The sequence below is a fragment of the Brienomyrus brachyistius genome, unplaced genomic scaffold (genome assembly GCF_023856365.1).
Source record: "Brienomyrus brachyistius isolate T26 unplaced genomic scaffold, BBRACH_0.4 scaffold27, whole genome shotgun sequence".
Taxonomy (NCBI): Eukaryota; Metazoa; Chordata; class Actinopteri; order Osteoglossiformes; family Mormyridae; genus Brienomyrus; species Brienomyrus brachyistius.
The window spans coordinates 5,038,722-5,056,639 of record NW_026042306.1 but is presented as its reverse complement, the minus strand read 5'-3'; the positions used below and the strand labels follow the sequence as shown (position 1 = coordinate 5,056,639).

The following is a 17,918-nucleotide window of genomic DNA, read 5'->3' as shown; positions in this document are numbered from 1 at the left end:
TAATAGATGTATCAGTACCTCAGAGCTTGCAGGTTATATTTGCGGGAAGCGCTGGTGAATTGCAGCTGACAAATGAAGACTTTTTTCGGTCTTTTGCATGACTCTAAAAGTTAGAGTATGGAAATCGCCATGTGCTGCATGGCCTTAAGGAGCTTATACAACATTAAGATGTTCCTTATGTACGATACCTGCAGATATGAGTTATTCAGGGAACAGTTCAGGTTCACTGAACTGTAAACAAAGTGTAGGTGTTAAGGAATGGGGTGCTTCTGCTATGAACTCAGGGGCATGGTACAGACAGGAAAGGAAGGTGGTGACAATCCGCTTACGGCTCCGCAGCATGGGTTTATTCACAGAAAGTGAGAACACTATAGGAACACTACAAACATGGCCTTGAGGAGCTTATACAACATTAAGATGGTCCATATGTATGATACCTTCAGATTTGAGTTATACAGGTAACAGTACAGATTCACTGAACTCTATCCAAACTGCAGGTTATATTAGCTGATATGCTTTGGCCATTCAGATCATCAGCTGTCATCCTGGATCTGCTGGGAAGGTCAAAGGCAGCATTACTGTCAGGTCACAGGTCATCTCTACAGCTCTGGTAAGTTTATGGACTGAAAGTTCCTTGTGACCCTGATCTGGAAAAGCAGTAGAAGGATGGGTGGGCTGGGAAAACCTTAGCTTATTCTTTTAAAATGAATATTAGATGAAGCATGAAGATGAGTGTGATTTCAAAATTAAACCACATGCAGAGACCAACGAAAAAGCGCAATTTAGTTATTAGCATTTAACACATCATAATGACATTCAAATGAGGAATATGCAGTTAAACTTTGCATAATAATAATAATAATAATAATAATAATAATAATAATAATAATAATAGGGGCGGCATGGTGGTGCAGTGGTTAGCACTATTGCTTCGCACCTCTGGGACTCAGGTTCGAGTGGCCGCCTGGGTCACATGTATGTGGAGTTTGCATGTTCTCCCCATGTCGTCGTGGGGTTTCCTCCGGTTGCCCCCACAGTCCAAAAACATGCTGAGGCTAATTGGAGTTGCTAAATTGCCCATAGGTGTGCATGTGTGAGTGAATGGTGTGTGAGTGTGCCCTGCGATGGGCTGGACCCCCATGCTGGGTTGTTCCCTGCCTCGTGCCCATTGCTTCCGGGATAGGCTCCGGACCAACCACGACCCAGTAGGATAAGCGGTTTGGAAAATGGATGGATGGATGGATGGACAATAATAATAACAATAGCCAATATGTACAGTCTATCCAGTCTTATCCAGTGTCTCTCATTGCTTCCTTCACATTAATGCCTCAGATCCACCTTCCTGGAATGAGAAGCAGCTGGTTGAACCTTCTTATCCAGGCCACAAACAGCATAGTGTTTCAATGCCTGGAAGAAATTCTGGTCCCTCAAACCATAAATCAATGAACTCAGGCAACGCGGCGCTATCACAAACATTATGAAATTCACAAAACGGATATAGATGTAGATCACCACGCTGATCTTTAGCAGAGCCATGTCCACGAAAGGCGTAAGTAGCTGTATGAGGCAAAGGAGAAGCTGGATGGCATGGAGTGCCACTGTCCTCGTACCTTTGGCGCTTGACTTGCTGTTTTTACCAGAGGCAGACCGGGCAGCCGCAGCCACCTTGACGTATGTGAAGGCGATGACCATGGACATGAGCAAGAAATAGAATTTGAACACAGCAATTTGGAGGTACTTCTGCCACTCAATCACAATCAGTGCATCCAAGGAGCACAAGACTCTCATGGTGAGCTGCTTCACTGAGACCAAGGCTGCGAAGGAAAGGAGGATGACGAGGGCAGGTACACAGCCCAGCCCCCAAATGAGGAGCAGGCCCACCACTCTAATCCTCGGCGTGGAGATGGCAGCGTGCCTTAGGGGCTTACACACAGCCACATAGCGCTCCAGGCACATGGCCACCAAGGTCAGAGGCGTGGAAAATTCCAGCCACATCATGACCAAGTTGAGCACTATGCAGGCCTCATAGGGGATCGTCACTCTGTAGTAGGTCAGCAGCGCAACCAAGCTGGTCACCACCAGCAGTGAGGAATCCACAAAGAGCATGTGGGCAAAAAGGATATAGCGGGTATCAGTGCGAAAGGCCTCCTTCATGAAGAAGGTGAAGATCATGAGGCCGTTGATGTATAAGAAGATGCCCACCAGCACCTCTGTGATGAGAGGCCCGAATGAGAGAATTTCTGACCATTTGCTGCCATCCACTATTCCTGTCGAATTCTCCACCATTTTCAGTGTCCTGGGAGCAAAGAGAAGGAGAAAATGTGCAAATTGAGTTTTTTTCTTTTCAGCGAACAGCATGTCACCACTGGACTGTCAGGTTGTACAGACCTGCTGAAATGTACTGAACACGCTAAATAATGGGGCCCTTTTCCTGCTTGTTTTACAAATGCACCATAAAAATATAGTCAGTGTGTACATATTGAAATTAAAACTATAAGCCTTGGAAAGTCAATGATCACTATATTAACATCAGTCAGACATCCTGAGGAACAGGAGAGCATTCTGGAAATGGGCAGAGTGTGCCTTTATGCTCCATGTGCTGCCTGAAGTAACCCTCAGTACCTCTCTTATGAGCTGAGTCCCTACGAGTCTCTGCCTTTCTATATAGCTGCTACTTTGAACTATGATTCACACAACATTCCAAACCTGCACGTTTGCCGAGTCCTGATTCCGAGAATTTCAGCACTATCCCCTGCTTTTCCCTGTCAGAATATCAGTCATTTTTTTGTATGTACCTGCATTTTACATTATGTATTTTAACAGGAAGTCCAAGAGTCAGTCTCAAAACATTTCAAGTGACTAATTTGATTTATTTCTCATTTTATTTTGAAGGTCATAAGCATGTCAAGTCATCCTACAAATGAAAGGGTGATTCTATCCTAATTACTACCTGATTGTTATATAATCTAATAACTTCCTGAGTATTATATAATATACGTGGTATTTTGTTATAAATATAGCGCAAAATGTTATCAGTCTAATTAGCTAAGTATATGACATTTGGCTTTCAGTAAAGCACATAGTATGAAAAAGAAAGAACATTGTAAGACTCTAAAAGAATAACTCTGTGATTTGATTTCAGGTAATTAGTCAGATCAAAAACTCCCTCTCCTGACCTATGAACATTACATTACCTATTGCGCGCTTTGAGGGGTCCTCAATGAGCAATACTGGTAAGAAAAAGGTATCCTGGACAAACCTTTATACATGGACATTAATGACAAGGGATCCTTACTTGTCAGGTGTGTCTTGGGAATATAAGCACACCAATGATGTCACTGAAATTTAAAAAACAAAAATTAACTCTGTAGAGACGTGCGTATGTCAGCAGCCTGAAAACAGCATCATCTAATAACTAAACATCTGCATTTTGATCTCCAGCAGTGTTCAATCAACACCACAAGGGGGTGCTGAAATAACATATGAATCAATTGTGATATGGTACAGTACAGTGGGTAACACAAAGCCCTGATGTAAATTTTTATAATCACTTTAAGGCTGTAGAAACAAATGACAAGCGGTTAGGTTTGTAATTGGGGGGATGGGTTTAAAACTGCAATGTGGCTTGGACTGACATTGAACTTAAGGTCCCCCCTATGACAAAGTGATTAGTCTTGAGTACTTGTAGGACAGTAGTGATGAGATGGATGATGGTTTGAAACACGTTAGTTGGGATTATTGTGTAGAGTCAGTCATGGGCTGCATGAACTTAAATTACGAGGTGAGGGGTTGTGGTTTAGTGAATAACAGTGATCTGCAAAGAGGACAGTGTTAATAATAGCCAAGAATGCATGGGAAAAGATGTTTAAAACTCATATGGTTTATGGGAGCTGTAGGTGTGCAATAGGGAGTAGAACTCTACATATCACCCTAAAGGAAAACCATGAGTTGATGAAAATTAGCGCTAATAAGTAGCTCCTGAGTTACGTATAAAAGTCCTGGACTGGCCCTGCTGTCCATAATTATTAAACCGAGAGCTGATAGGTGAGATTCCAGTAGTTTTGAGAACGGGGTTGTTGTTGTTGTTGTTCGAAAAGCTTTAGCAGGAGCTCATCTCACTGGTGTTTCCTGAGAAACAGAGGCAAAGGGGCTAAGGTCATGTCTGAGGGAATGGCTTCATCAGCAACTGTGGACTAAAGGGCATATATCTTGCTTTTAGATGTTAAGTGACACAGCCAGCAACCTGCAGCAATGGAAATGTCCATTAAAGTCATGAACAAGCAGTATTTCCCAAAAATAAACAACATGGTGAGAAGAGCCCAGTGGTCTACTGTATATGGGGGTTTTCCCGGTGTAGTCACATGATCACACATCCTTCACCCTTTTATCAAAGCAAGGATTCAGTCTCAAGTCATGTTAATATTGTGGTAGTTAAATGTTGTAATCAATATAAATAATAGTTAGGGTTGTGGTACTACAGGAAGACAACATTTTATGAGATTTCAGGCTTAGGCACTAACTCCAGTCTCTAGTTAGTGGAACAGCAGAATTTCCCTGCTGAGCTGTCGAGTGCGTGATGATTACAGAGGCTGAACGTGCTCCCTGCTCTGGGGAAGGACCTCCATCATGTGGGAGCCTGAGCTGGTCCTGCCTCCACACCTCTCCCCTGTGCTGCCATTAACACTCATCAATTATTAATGTCAGTCCTGTGATAGACGGCTTGTTTGTTCTGCTGCTGAGCAAACAGGGCTTCCCTGTGGAGATGAGCTACCTTGTGACACTGCCGGACCCCACAGATCTCAGCCTGGGCCTAGTCAGTGCTGAAGCCTTCTGACCAACAGGCCTGATTGCAGCCTTAGTCTGACCTAATCAAAACATCACATACACTCCAATACCTACATATGCAATGCTATAGCCTGTTAACCAATTAAACAATGACCAGAGTAGCTAAACCTTAATTGAACTGCAGTTTCCTAAAAGGACACTGCTACATAACCCCAGACAGAAAAAAATATAAACAAAACCATTGTTATTATTTTTACGATCATTAGGCTTGAGCGGGATTAACTTTGTTGCTCTGCAGTGACCTCTAGTGTCAGCTGGGCTCCTACCAGAAGGTGAGTGTAGCCTCTCCACAGAGAGGCTGGTATCAGGCCTTTACCATTTCTGGTATGGAGCAGGACTGAAAACGTAATCACAATTTTGTTACAATATACAGTAGAAGCTTGGAACTCGAACGGCTCTTATCTCGACCAACTCGGACGTCAAGCGAGTCTCTCAGATTTCTTCCGATTTGCACCTCGACTGAAATCTTGGAACTTGTCTGTTGCAGCTTGACCAGAAACTCGGAACAAGACAAAACAAAATAGTCATGCTAAAATTTGTACGGATGGAGACGCGTCTCCCCTTCCAAGCAATAATCCCTCCTTTTCTCTTCCTCTCCACCTGCCACCTGCAGTACGCCATCAGCTCACCTCAACAGAGCTGACGTGCTCATAAATTGTCACTTATTTCATGATTATTGCTTTCCTATGTGCGTTTCATGTGTATTAGCTTTATATTGATAGGTAATGATTTTATCATTGATTAGGTAGGTAGTTGGGTTTAAATAGGCAATCATTTGGGTCTGGAACAGAATAAATCCATCTACATTATTTGTTATGGGGAAATTCGACTTGGATCTCAAATCACAACTCAACCAACCATCCAGAACAAATTAAATTCATATTCCAAGGTACCACTGCACTGTATCACAGATGGCAGTGGAACGTTTGCATAGAATTAATAAGGTAGAGTCAGTAACAGTAACGATAGAGTGACTCAAAGTGAGGACTGCATCAAAAAAATAAAAGAAACAAAAAACAAACATGATGTAACACATGCAATATTCCCTTACAATCACTGAATAATTCCCTATACTGCTTCATCTTTCTTTTTAGTAAATAACAATGACAGTGAATGTGAGAAATCGTCTTCTTTAAACTGCAGATAATAAAATACAAAAAAAAGATATAAGATATATAAAGACATACAGGTATAAGACAAAAAAAGAGAGTTTCTCCTATATAAAACCCTTCATCCTTACTTGAAATGGCTTTTTAATCTACTAATAGTAACATTCCCAACAGAGATATGCATGCCCATCACACCTCACCCCAGGGGCCTACTATGCTGGACACACCTACAGAGTGCATGTGATGTCATGTGTCATTGGATTCTTTATAAACTAGAGCACATGCTACTCCAGAAGTGTTTGAGTCAAGTGCTCAACAGAGGCAGGTAAAGAAACAAATATATCTTTTATTGTGTCTCTCTTTCATTTCATTTAAATAGGGGCCTTCTTGGGAGAAATATATGTTGGTTTTGCTTATTGACAACAATTTGTGTTTTAATGTACATTTAATGTACATTTCAGCTCTTTTCGTTTCAGAGTTGACCAATGGCTGGCCAGAATGGTTCCTCTCTGGAGCTCAACTTCCTGTACTACCAGTCCATGACAGGGACAATAGACTTCATGACAACAATAAAATCATTTCTCGTGCTGTCCACTGCCCTATTCTTCATCTCCCTGAACCTCATCATGTTCGTTGCCATGTGGAGTAAACCCAGCTTCCGTGAGACTTCCCGCTATCTTCTATTCAGCCAAATGCTCCTCAGTGACTCCATCCATCTGGGATTCACCACATTGCTCTACTCGTGTAGCATGGCTAACATCAACCTCATCAAGGTGCTCTGCTCCATGATCGTCCTTGTAAGCGGGACAACTTTCCGCATCTCCCCCCTGACGTTGGCTGTCATGTGTCTGGAACGCTATGTGGCCATTTGTTTCCCACTCCGACACACTGACATCGCCACCCCCGGGAGAACCAATATTGCCATTGCAGTGGTCTGGTTCCTGGGCTCTGTGAACTATGTGATTGATATCATTTTTTTAGCAGCTACAGATGCCCATTTCTTCACTAAAACTATTTACTGCACACAGGAGCGCCTCTTTCTGGCCAAGTGGCAGTTTGATGTGTTCCAGAGCTTTAACGGTGTCTTTTTTGTTGCCGTGGGAATCATCGTCATCAGCACCTACACAGTCATCATGATGGCAGCCCGGTCCATCAAGGCCAAAAAGGCCAGCAGGACGGTTCTCCTTCACCTGGTCCAGTTGGGCCTCTGCCTCTCCTCCTTCCTGTTCAGCAGCATCGAGAGAGCCCTGTCTACAATCAGCTCAGCCCTCTTTATCCACCTGCGCTACCTGAACTTCTTTCTCCTCGTCCTCCTGCCCCGCTGCCTGAGCCCCCTCATCTATGGCCTGAGAGACGAAGGAGTTCGCCCCCTCTTCCTCTGTTACCTCCGCTGCAGTCGCTGGAGGATCAAACCAAGCACAAAACATTAACATAATATATCAAGATATTTCAAAATGTAAGGAAAAAGTCATAAAGACATTCTAAAGAGATTTATATGAATTTATCATTATAAAATTATAGTTCCAGTGCTGTGGGGAGTAGGCAAGGCGAAATCTCTCAGGGCGGGGGGCAGAGTAGTGGGATAGGTCTCTGATCGTGATTAACTTTGCCAGGTCTTTGTTTCCTGTGTTTCTCCTTCAGTGTGTTTGTTTTCTTCTTCCCATGTCTTTAGATCCAGTAATTAATCACTACGTAATTTTTTCCCTACAAAAACAGCACAGCCCTGTACCATGTCTTTGTCATATTTTCCAAATCTAATGCGCCTTTCCTGTTGTCTGTATCTGTGTAATTGTTTGTGTTTACTTGCTTGCTGTCGTGCTTGATTATGTGCATTTTGAAGGCAAAAAAAATAACAACAAACAATACGCTGATGTCTGAGTTGTCAGGGTCTCATTTCCCCAACTGTAACTGGTGTTTGCTAAGACAGTATTTAGTGGCAATAGAAAAACTTTCGTCCAATAATACGAAATGGTGAACCACAAAACATACTGTAACTACCGGCAGGGGGAGGGGGCTCCCAGGTTAGTTAGCCAATGTTGTTTTATCGATTGGTATATTATGTACTAGCTGTGTCTTTCCATATATAAGAATATAAGAAATTTACAAATGAGAGGAGGCCATTCAGCCCATCAAGCTCGTTTGGGGAGAACTTAGCTAATAGCTCAGAGTTGTTAAAATCGTATCTAGCTCTGATTTAAAGGAACCCAGGGTTTTAGCTTGCATTACACTAGCAGGAAGACTATTCCATACTCTTCATTAACTACTTCATTAACTACATGCTGTGTAAAGAAGTGCTTCCTCAAACTCGTTTTAAAATGTTCTCCCGCTAATTTCCACTTATGGCCAGGAGTTCTAGCATTTCAACTGATATTGAAATAGCTATTTGACTGAATAGCATCCAGACCTGTTAGAATCTTATATACCTGGATCATATCCCCCCTTAGTCTCCTTTGCTCGAGGCTAAACAGATTCAGCTCAGCTAACCTCTCCTCATAAAACATTCCTCTAAGACCACCTACCTTGCGCCCGCCCCACCCCACAACCCTGTCCTCACTTAGCAGTTGGAAGATAGATGGATTATCACAAGACGATTACTAATACCAATTATTAACATGCCTCCGATTGACAACAGAATTTCCCTGCTGTGCTGTCGAGTGCGTGATGATTACAGAGGCTGAACGTGCTCCCTGCTCTGGGGAAGGACCTCCATCATGTGGGAGCCTGAGCTGGTCCTGCCTCCACACCTCTCCCCTGTGCTGCCATTAACACTCATCAATTATTAATGTCAGGCCTCTGATAGACGGCTTGTTTGTTCTGCTGCTGAGCAAACAGGGCTTCCCTGTGGAGATGAGCTACCTTGTGACACTGCTGGACCCCACAGATCTCAGCCTGGGCCTAGTCAGTGCTGAGGCCTTCTGACCAACAGGCCTGATTGCACCCTTAGTCTGACCTAAGCAAAACATCACATACACTCCAATACCTACATATGCAATGCTGCAGCTTGTTGGACAGTTAAACAGTGACCAGAATAATTAAACATTCAGTCCATTTACAGTTGTTGTGATTTTGTAATAAGTTAATCTGTGTTTTATGAATATTAAACTGCAGTTTACTAAAAGTACACTGCTTCATAAGCCCAGACAGAAACAAGACACACAAAATCACTGTAATTATTTTTAAAATCATTAAGCTTGACCGGGTTTAACCTTGTTGTTCTGTATTGACCTCCAGTGTCAGCTGGATTCCTACAGGGAGGTGAGTGAATTTTAGCACATTAGCTGTGTAAAGTTATATGATGAATACTGCAGGGAAACGATGGCCGACAGTGCTCACAAAAGAGGACAGGTGGACCTCAGCTTCTTGCAATATTTACTGAGAGATAAATAAAAAAATATATAAATAGAACTACACACAACACACTTCTAAACTACACACATGTATGGTGACACATAGGTTAATCAATAAAAATAGTCCAGCTGTGGGTGACCTCTGGCGTTTAACATTTCTGATACAGAGCCAGAGTGAATATTTCATCACAAAAGCCACCAGCACAGGAACCACGGAGGGCAGTGCAGCAACCACAGCACAGGAATCACAGGGGCCTGAGCAGACTAGAAACAATGGTAGATAACATGACTACAGAACATGACAACAAGACTAGATCAAGTAAGGCTAACTAAGAACAAAGGCACAAGTAAAAAAACAATGATCACAACATACAACATGTTTCCCATGTTGACCATCTACTTTGGAATTTAGGTTCCAACTTTTTCAAATAATACAGGTATATTACTTTATTAACTTGTACTTGCAGAGTGAACTGAACTTTACGTAATGCATATGTGTACCACAATAGCACCAGTCAACACTGGTCATTGTCCTACATTACTGCACACTAACCACCTTTGCAGCGAACACAGTGAATGTGAGATACCTAATGATCTTTTTCATTGAACTACAGCTTGAATGAGCTAAATAGAATCCCTAGTCATTGCTTGAAATGGCTTCATAATAAATTAATAGTTACTCTTCAGGCAGAGATATGCATGCCCATCCTGTTTCACCCAAGAGGCCAATTATGCTGGACACACCTACAGAGTCCATGTGATGTCATGTGTCGTTTGATTTGTTATAAACTAGAGCACATTCTACTCCAGAAGTGTTTGAGGCAAATGCTTAACAGAGGCAGGTAAAAAAACATCGCATATATTTTTCATTGTGTTTGTTTTTCATTTCAGTTAAATAGAGGTCCTTCTTTTCTTCTGAGAAAGATATGTAGGTGTTTCTAACTGTGAATGACAATTTGTGTTTTAATGTATATTTCTGCTCTTTTCATTTCAGAGTTAACCAATGGCTGGCCAGAATGGTTCCTCTCTGGAGCTCAGCTTCCTGTACTACCAGTCCATAACAGAGACAATAGACTTCATGACAACAATAAAATCATCTCTCGTGCTGTCCACTGCCCTATTCTTCATCTCCCTGAACCTCATCATGTTCGTTGCCATGTGGAGTAAATCCAGCTTCCGTGAGACTTCCCGCTATCTTCTATTCAGCCAAATGCTCCTCAGTGACTCCATCCATCTGGGATTCACCACATTGCTCTACTCGTGTAGCATGGCTAACATCAACCTCATCAAGGTGCTCTGCTCCATGATCGTCCTTGTAAGCGGGACAACTTTCCGCATCTCCCCTCTGACGTTGGCTGTCATGTGTCTGGAACGCTATGTGGCCATTTGTTTCCCACTCCGACACACTGACATCGCCACCCCCGGGAGAACCAATATTGCCATTGCAGTGGTCTGGTTCCTAGGCTCTGTGAACTATGTAATTAATATAATATTTTTGGCAGCCACAGATACCTATTTCCTAACCAAAACTATTTACTGCACACAGGAGCGCCTCTTTCTGGCCAAATGGCAGTTTGATGTGTTCCAGAGCTTTAACGGTGTCTTTTTTGTTGCCGTGGGGATCACCGTCATCGGCACCTACACAGGCATCATGATGGCAGCCCAGTCAATCAAGGCCAAAAAGGCCAGCAGGACGGTTCTCCTTCACCTGGTCCAGTTGGTCCTCTGCCTCTCCTCCTTCCTGTTCAGCAGCATCGAGAGAGCCCTGTCTACAATCAGCTCAGCCCTCTTTATCCACCTGCGCACCCTAAACTTCTTTCTCCTCGTCCTCCTGCCCCGCTGCCTGAGCCCCCTCATCTATGGCCTGAGAGACGAAGGAGTTCGTCCCCTCTTCCTCCGCTACCTCCGCTGCGGTCGCTGGAGGATCAAACCACGCACAAGCACAAGATAAAATATATCAAGTTCATTCAAACTGTAAGGAAAATTTCAGAATGAAATATTAAAGAGAACAGATTTAAAGTGGTTTATATGAGTTCATAATTATAAAAACTATAGTTCCAGTGCTGTGGGGAGTAGGCGAGGTGCAGTTTGTCAGGGGTGGGGGGGTGGGACAGGTCTCTGATCGTGATTAACTTTGCCAGGTCTTTATTCCCTATGTTTCTGCTTGAGTGTGTTTGTCTTCTTCCCGGGTCTTTAGATCCAGTAATTAATCATCCATCCATCCATTTTCCAAACCGCTTACCCTACTGGGTCATGGGGGGTCCGGAGCCTATCCCGGAAGCAATGGGCACGAGGCAGGGGCAAGCCCATCGCAGGGCTCACTCACACACCATTCATTCAGACATACACACCGATGGGGAATTTAGCAAGTCCAATTAGCCTCAGCATGTCTTTGGACTGTGAGGGGAAACCGGAGTACCCGGAGGAAACCCCACGACGACATGGGGAGAACATGCAAACTCCACACACATGTGACCCAGGCGGAGACTTGAACCCGGGTCCCAGAGGTGTGAGGCAACAGTGCTAACCACTGCACCACTATGCCGCCCCGTAATTAATCACTACATCATTTTTTCCCTACAAAAACAGCACAGCCCTGTACCATGTCTTTGCCTTATTTTCCAAATCTAATGCACCTTTCCTGTTGTCTGCACCTGTGTAACTTCTTGTGTTTACTTGCTTGCTGTTGTGCTTAAATAAGTGCATTTTCAATAGACAATAAAATAATAACAAACACAATGCTGGTGTCTGAGATATCTGGGTCTCATTTCCCTAACTTTTATTCACGTTTGCTAAGACAGTATTTAATGGTAATACAAACACTTTTTTCCAATAATACAAAATGCTGAACCACGAAACATACTGTAAGTACCGGCAGGGGGAGGGGAGGGGGCTCCCAGGCTAATTAGCGAGTGTTGTGTTATCGATTGGCATATTATCCTCCTGCCAGTGAAGCAAGTGGCTGGTTGGCACTTCCAATCACATGCCTCTCTTTCCAGTCAGTGCTGTGTTTTTCCAGCTAGTCTAAGCTGTATCCAGTTCACAATAACTCCACCCCCTCAGCGAACTGTAATTGGAGAACAGGAATCACTGTTGGAAGTTTCTCTGCTATATCAAATCATGTTTACTTGCCTCAGTTTGCGTTAAGACATCAGTGCTGCACAAACAAACAAATCAATTAAGTAGAATCGGGTATAGCAGTGAATGAGACGCCAAATGATGTTCCAAGCAGCCATACTTCTAATATGTTTGTTGTTTTGATTATAAACGATAATAAATATATCATTAAGTAATAGTCATAGGGCCAGCACAGCTTATAGCACCAAGGTTGGCTCCTGTATCACTTCTCTATTTCCGTGGAGTTTGCACATCCTCTCTGAGTGGGGGGGTCTCTCAAACAGTCCAAAAAGTGGTTAGTTGAATTTGTGTCTTTATGTTGCCCAATGTGTGTATGACTCTGTGTGTGTTGTGACCTGTAATGGACTGTCTTTCTGTCCAGGGTGATCCCCTGCCGTGCCCCCCAGGACCCTGTACTGACTTAGCGGTTGGAAGATACACAGATTACCACAAGACAATTATTAGTATCAAACATGCCTCTGATTAACAGCAGAATTTCCCTGCTGAGCTGTCGAGTGCGTGATGATTACAGAGGCTAAACATGCTCCCTGCTCTGGGGAAGGACCTCCATCATGTGGGAGCCTGAGCTGGTCCTGCCTCCACACCTCTCCCCTGTGCTGCCATTAACACTCATCAATTATTAATGTCAGTCCTGTGATAGACGGCTTGTTTGTTCTGCTGCTGAGCAAACAGGGCTTCCCTGTGGAGATGAGCTGCCTTGTGACAGTGCAGCACCCCACAGCTCTCAGCCTGGGCCTAGTCAGTGCTGAAGCCTTCTGACCAACAGGCCTGATTGCAGCCTTAGTCTGACCTAATCAAAACATCACATACACTCCAATACCTACATATGCAATGCTATAGCCTGTTAACCAATTAAACAATGACCAGAGTAGCTAAACCTTAATTGAACTGCAGTTTCCTAAAAGGACACTGCTACATAACCCCAGACAGAAAAAAATATAAACAAAACCATTGTTATTATTTTTACGATCATTAGGCTTGAGCGGGATTAACTTTGTTGCTCTGCAGTGACCTCTAGTGTCAGCTGGGCTCCTACCAGAAGGTGAGTGGAGTTAAGCGGATTAGCTGTGCAAAGTTACATGATGAATCCTGCAGCATGTAAAGGGAAAGGAAGCGGATGGTTGACAGTGCTCACAATAGCGGACAAGTGGACCTCAGCTTCCACAATATTTTATTGAGACATAAACAGGAAAATGTATAAGTAGACCTGTGTGAAACATTTGTCTTATAGGCTCTTTGTGTCTGTATGGAGGCACAAAGGTTAATGAATCAAAAATGTCCACAGAGAGGCTGGTCTCAGGCCTTTACCATTTCTGGTATGGAGCAGGACTGAAAACGTAATCACAATTTTCTTACAATATACAGTAGAAGCTTGGAACTGGAACGGCTCTTATCTCGACCAACTCGGACGTCAAGCAGGTCTCTCAGATTTCTTCCGATTTGCACCTCGACTGAAATCTTGGAACTTGTCTGTTGCAGCTTGACCAGAAACTCGGAACAAGACAAAACAAAACAGTCATGCTAAAATTTGTACGGATGGAGACGCGTCTCCCCTTCCAAGCAATAATCCCTCCTTTTCTCTTCCTCTCCACCTGCCACCTGCAGTACGCCAATCAGCTCACCTCAACAGAGCTGACGTGCTCATAAATTGTCACTTATTTCATGATTATTGCTTTCCTATGTGCGTTTCATGTGTATTTGCTTTGGTAATGATTTTATCATTGATTAGGTAGGTAGTTAGGTTTAAATAGGCAATCATTTGGGTCTGGAACAGAATAAATCCATCTACATTATTTGTTATGGGGAAATTCGACTTGGATCTCAATCAAATCACAACTCAACCAACCATCCAGAACAAATTAAGTTCATATTCCAAGGTACCACTGCGCTGTATCACAGATGGCAGTGGAACATTTGCATAGAATTAATAAGGTAGAGTCAGTAACAGTAACGATAGAGCAACTCAAAGGTGAGGACTGCATCAAAAAAATAAAAGAAACAAAAAACAAACATGATGTAACACATGCAATATTCCCTTACAATCACTGAATAATTCCCTATATTGCTTCATCTTTCTTTTTAGTAAATAACAATGACAGTGAATGTGAGAAATCGTCTTCTTTAAACTGCAGATAATAAAATACAAAAAAAAGATATAAGATATATAAAGACATACAGGTATAAGACAAAAAAAGAGAGTTTCTCCTATATAAAACCCTTCATCCTTACTTGAAATGGCTTTTTAATCTACTAATAGTAACATTCCCAACAGAGATATGCATGCCCATCACACCTCACCCCAGGGGCCTACTATGCTGGACACACCTACAGAGTGCATGTGATGTCATGTGTCATTGGATTCTTTATAAACTAGAGCACATGCTACTCCAGAAGTGTTTGAGTCAAGTGCTCAACAGAGGCAGGTAAAGAAACAAATATATCTTTTATTGTGTCTCTCTTTCATTTCATTTAAATAGGGGCCTTCTTGGGAGAAATATATGTTGGTTTTGCTTACTGACAACAATTTGTGTTTTAATGTACATTTAATGTACATTTCAGCTCTTTTCGTTTGAGTTGACCAATGGCTGGCCAGAATGGTTCCTCTCTGGAGCTCAACTTCCTGTACTACCAGTCCATGACAGGGACAATAGACTTCATGACAACAATAAAATCATTTCTCGTGCTGTCCACTGCCCTATTCTTCATCTCCCTGAACCTCATCATGTTCGTTGCCATGTGGAGTAAACCCAGCTTCCGTGAGACTTCCCGCTATCTTCTATTCAGCCAAATGCTTCTCAGTGACTCCATCCATCTGGGATTCACCACATTGCTCTACTCGTGTAGCATGGCTAACATCAACCTCATCAAGGTGCTCTGCTCCATGATCGTCCTTGTAAGCGGGACAACTTTCCGCATCTCCCCCCTGACGTTGGCTGTCATGTGTCTGGAACGCTATGTGGCCATTTGTTTCCCACTCCGACACACTGACATCGCCACCCCCGGGAGAACCAATATTGCAATTGCAGTGGTCGGTTCCTGGGCTCTGTGAACTATGTGATTGATATCATTTTTTTAGCAGCTACAGATGCCCATTTCTTCACTAAAACTATTTACTGCACACAGGAGCGCCTCTTTCTGGCCAAGTGGCAGTTTGATGTGTTCCAGAGCTTTAACGGTGTCTTTTTTGTTGCCGTGGGGATCATCGTCATCGGCACCTACACAGGCATCATGATCGCAGCCCGGTCCGTCAAGGCCAAAAAGGCCAGCAGGACGGTTCTCCTTCACCTGGTCCAGTTGGGCCTCTGCCTCACCTCCTTCCTATATAGCAGCATTGAGAGAGCCCTGTCCACAGTCACCTTAGCTTCCTTTATCCACCTGCGCTACCTGAACTTCTTTCTCCTCGTCCTCCTGCCCCGCTGCCTGAGCCCCCTCATCTATGGACTGAGGGACGAAGGAGTTCGCCCCCTCTTCCTCTGCTACCTCCGCTGCAGTCGCTGGAGGATCAAACCAAGCACAAAACATTAACATAGTATATCAAGATATTTCAAAATGTAAGGAAAAAGTCATAAAGACATTTTAAAGAGATTTATATGAATTTCTCATTATAAAATTATAGTTCCAGTGCTGTGGGGAGTAGGCAAGGCAAAATCTCTTAGGGCCGGGGGGGGTGGGGGGCAGAGTAGTGAGATAGATCTCTGATCGTGATTAACTTTGCCAGGTCTTTGTTTCCTGTGTTTCTCCTTCAGTGTGTTTGTTTTCTTCTTCCCATGTCTTTAGATCCAGTAATTAATCACTACGTAATTTTTTCCCTACAAAAACAGCACAGCCCTGTACCATGTCTTTGCCTTATTTTCCAAATCTAATGCGCCTTTCCTGTTGTCTGTATCTGTGTAATTGTTTGTGTTTACTTGCTTGCTGTCGTGCTTGATTATGTGCATTTTGAAGGCAAAAAAAATAACAACAAACAATACGCTGATGTCTGAGTTGTCAGGGTCTCATTTCCCCAACTGTAACTGGTGTTTGCTAAGACAGTATTTAGTGGCAATAGAAACTCTTTCTTCCAATAATACGAAATGCTGAACCACAAAACATACTGTAACTACCGGCAGGGGGAGGGGGCTCCCAGGTTAGTTAGCCAATGTTGTTTTATCGATTGGTATATTATGTACTAGCTGTGTCTTTCCATATATAAGAATATAAGAAATTTACAAATGAGAGGAGGCCATTCAGCCCATCAAGCTCGTTTGGGGAGAACTTAGCTAATAGCTCAGAGTTGTTAAAATCGTATCTAGCTCTGATTTAAAGGAACCCAGGGTTTTAGCTTGCATTACACTAGCAGGAAGACTATTCCATACTCTTCATTAACTACTTCATTAACTACTTCATTAACTACATGCTGTGTAAAGAAGTGCTTCCTCAAATTCGTTTTAAAATGTTCTCCCGCTAATTTCCACTTATGGCCAGGAGTTCTAGCATTTCAACTGATATTGAAATAGCTATTTGACTGAATAGCATCCAGACCTGTTAGAATCTTATATACCTGGATCATATCCCCCCTTAGTCTCCTTTGTTCGAGGCTAAACAGATTCAGCTCAGCTAACCTCTCCTCATAAAACATTCCTCTAAGACCACCTACCTTGCGCCCGCCCCACCCCACAACCCTGTCCTTACTTAGCAGTTGGAAGATAGATGGATTATCACAAGACGATTACTAATACCAATTATTAACATGCCTCCGATTGACAACAGAATTTCCCTGCTGTGCTGTCGAGTGCGTGGTGATTACAGAGGCTGAACATGCTCCCTGCTCTGGGGAAGGACCTCCATCATGTGGGAGCCTGAGCTGGTCCTGCCTCCACACCTCTCCCCGGTGCTGCCATTAACACTCATCAATTATTAATGTCAGGCCTCTGATAGACGGCTGGTTTGTTCTGCTGCTGAGCAAACAGGGCTTCCCTGTGGAGATGAGCTACCTTGTGACACTGCCGGACCCCACAGATCTCAGCCTGGGCCTAGTCAGTGCTGAGGCCTTCTGACCAACAGGCCTGATTGCACCCTTAGTCTGACCTAATCAAAACATCACATACACTCCAATACCTACATATGCAATGCTATAGCCTGTTAACCAATTAAACAATGACCAGAGTAGCTAAACCATAAGTTCATTAACAGGTGTAGTAGTTAATTTTGTAACAGGTTATAACGTGTTAATGTGAAGCAGTTTTATATGGAATTTTGAAGAATAATTTGTATTTTATGAATATTAAACTGCAGTTTACTAAAAGGACAATGCTACATAACCCCAGACAGAAAAAAATATAAACAAAACCATTGTTATTATTTTTACGATCATTAGGCTTGAGCGGGATTAACTTTGTTGCTCTGCAGTGACCTCTAGTGTCAGCTGGGCTCCTACCAGAAGGTGAGTGGAGTTAAGCGGATTAGCTGTGTGAAGTTACATGATGAATCCTGCAGCATG

At 43.1% G+C, this 17,918-nt stretch overlaps 5 protein-coding genes and 1 pseudogene across 14 annotated transcripts in view; 5 read left to right on the top strand and 1 right to left on the bottom strand.

Moving 5' to 3' along the window:
- Nucleotides 1-7,814, top strand: part of LOC125721038 (odorant receptor 131-2-like) — a 38,874-nt gene extending 31,060 nt beyond the window's left edge. The window contains exons 1-2 of one of the 3 annotated variants that reach the window (XM_048996975.1): nt 6,247-6,279; nt 6,431-7,814. In XM_048996975.1, coding sequence (XP_048852932.1) covers nt 6,440-7,384 — 945 coding nt within the window. In that variant the 5' untranslated portion in view covers nt 6,247-6,279; nt 6,431-6,439 and the 3' untranslated portion in view covers nt 7,385-7,814. Of the gene's footprint in view, nt 1-6,246; nt 6,280-6,415 lie in introns of those variants that run through there. The other 2 variants (XM_048996973.1, XM_048996974.1) reach the window with 2 other exon arrangements.
- The window catches only part of LOC125721037 (odorant receptor 131-2-like), a 69,113-nt gene extending 57,760 nt beyond the window's left edge, over nt 1-11,353 (top strand). For 4 of the 6 annotated variants that reach the window (XM_048996969.1, XM_048996968.1, XM_048996966.1 and 1 more), the window contains exon 2: nt 10,296-11,353. In XM_048996969.1, coding sequence (XP_048852926.1) covers nt 10,305-11,252 — 948 coding nt within the window. In that variant the 5' untranslated portion in view covers nt 10,296-10,304 and the 3' untranslated portion in view covers nt 11,253-11,353. Of the gene's footprint in view, nt 1-10,057; nt 10,144-10,295 lie in introns of those variants that run through there. The other 2 variants (XM_048996972.1, XM_048996964.1) reach the window with 2 other exon arrangements.
- Nucleotides 1-17,918, top strand: part of LOC125721042 (kelch-like protein 10) — a 45,660-nt gene that overhangs the window by 15,357 nt on the left and 12,385 nt on the right. The gene's annotated exons all lie outside the window — the stretch shown is intronic.
- Nucleotides 1-17,918, top strand: part of LOC125721033 (kelch-like protein 10) — a 125,469-nt gene that overhangs the window by 105,356 nt on the left and 2,195 nt on the right. The gene's annotated exons all lie outside the window — the stretch shown is intronic.
- LOC125721036 (odorant receptor 131-2-like) lies at nt 1,037-3,235 on the bottom strand. The gene is made up of 2 exons (XM_048996963.1): nt 3,195-3,235; nt 1,037-2,296 (listed from the first exon to the last, which is right to left on the bottom strand). The coding sequence occupies exon 2, from the start codon at nt 2,284-2,286 to the stop codon at nt 1,321-1,323; it is 966 nt and encodes a 321-aa protein (XP_048852920.1). The 5' UTR covers nt 2,287-2,296; nt 3,195-3,235; the 3' UTR covers nt 1,037-1,320.
- LOC125721040 (odorant receptor 131-2-like) lies at nt 14,833-16,004 on the top strand (annotated as a pseudogene).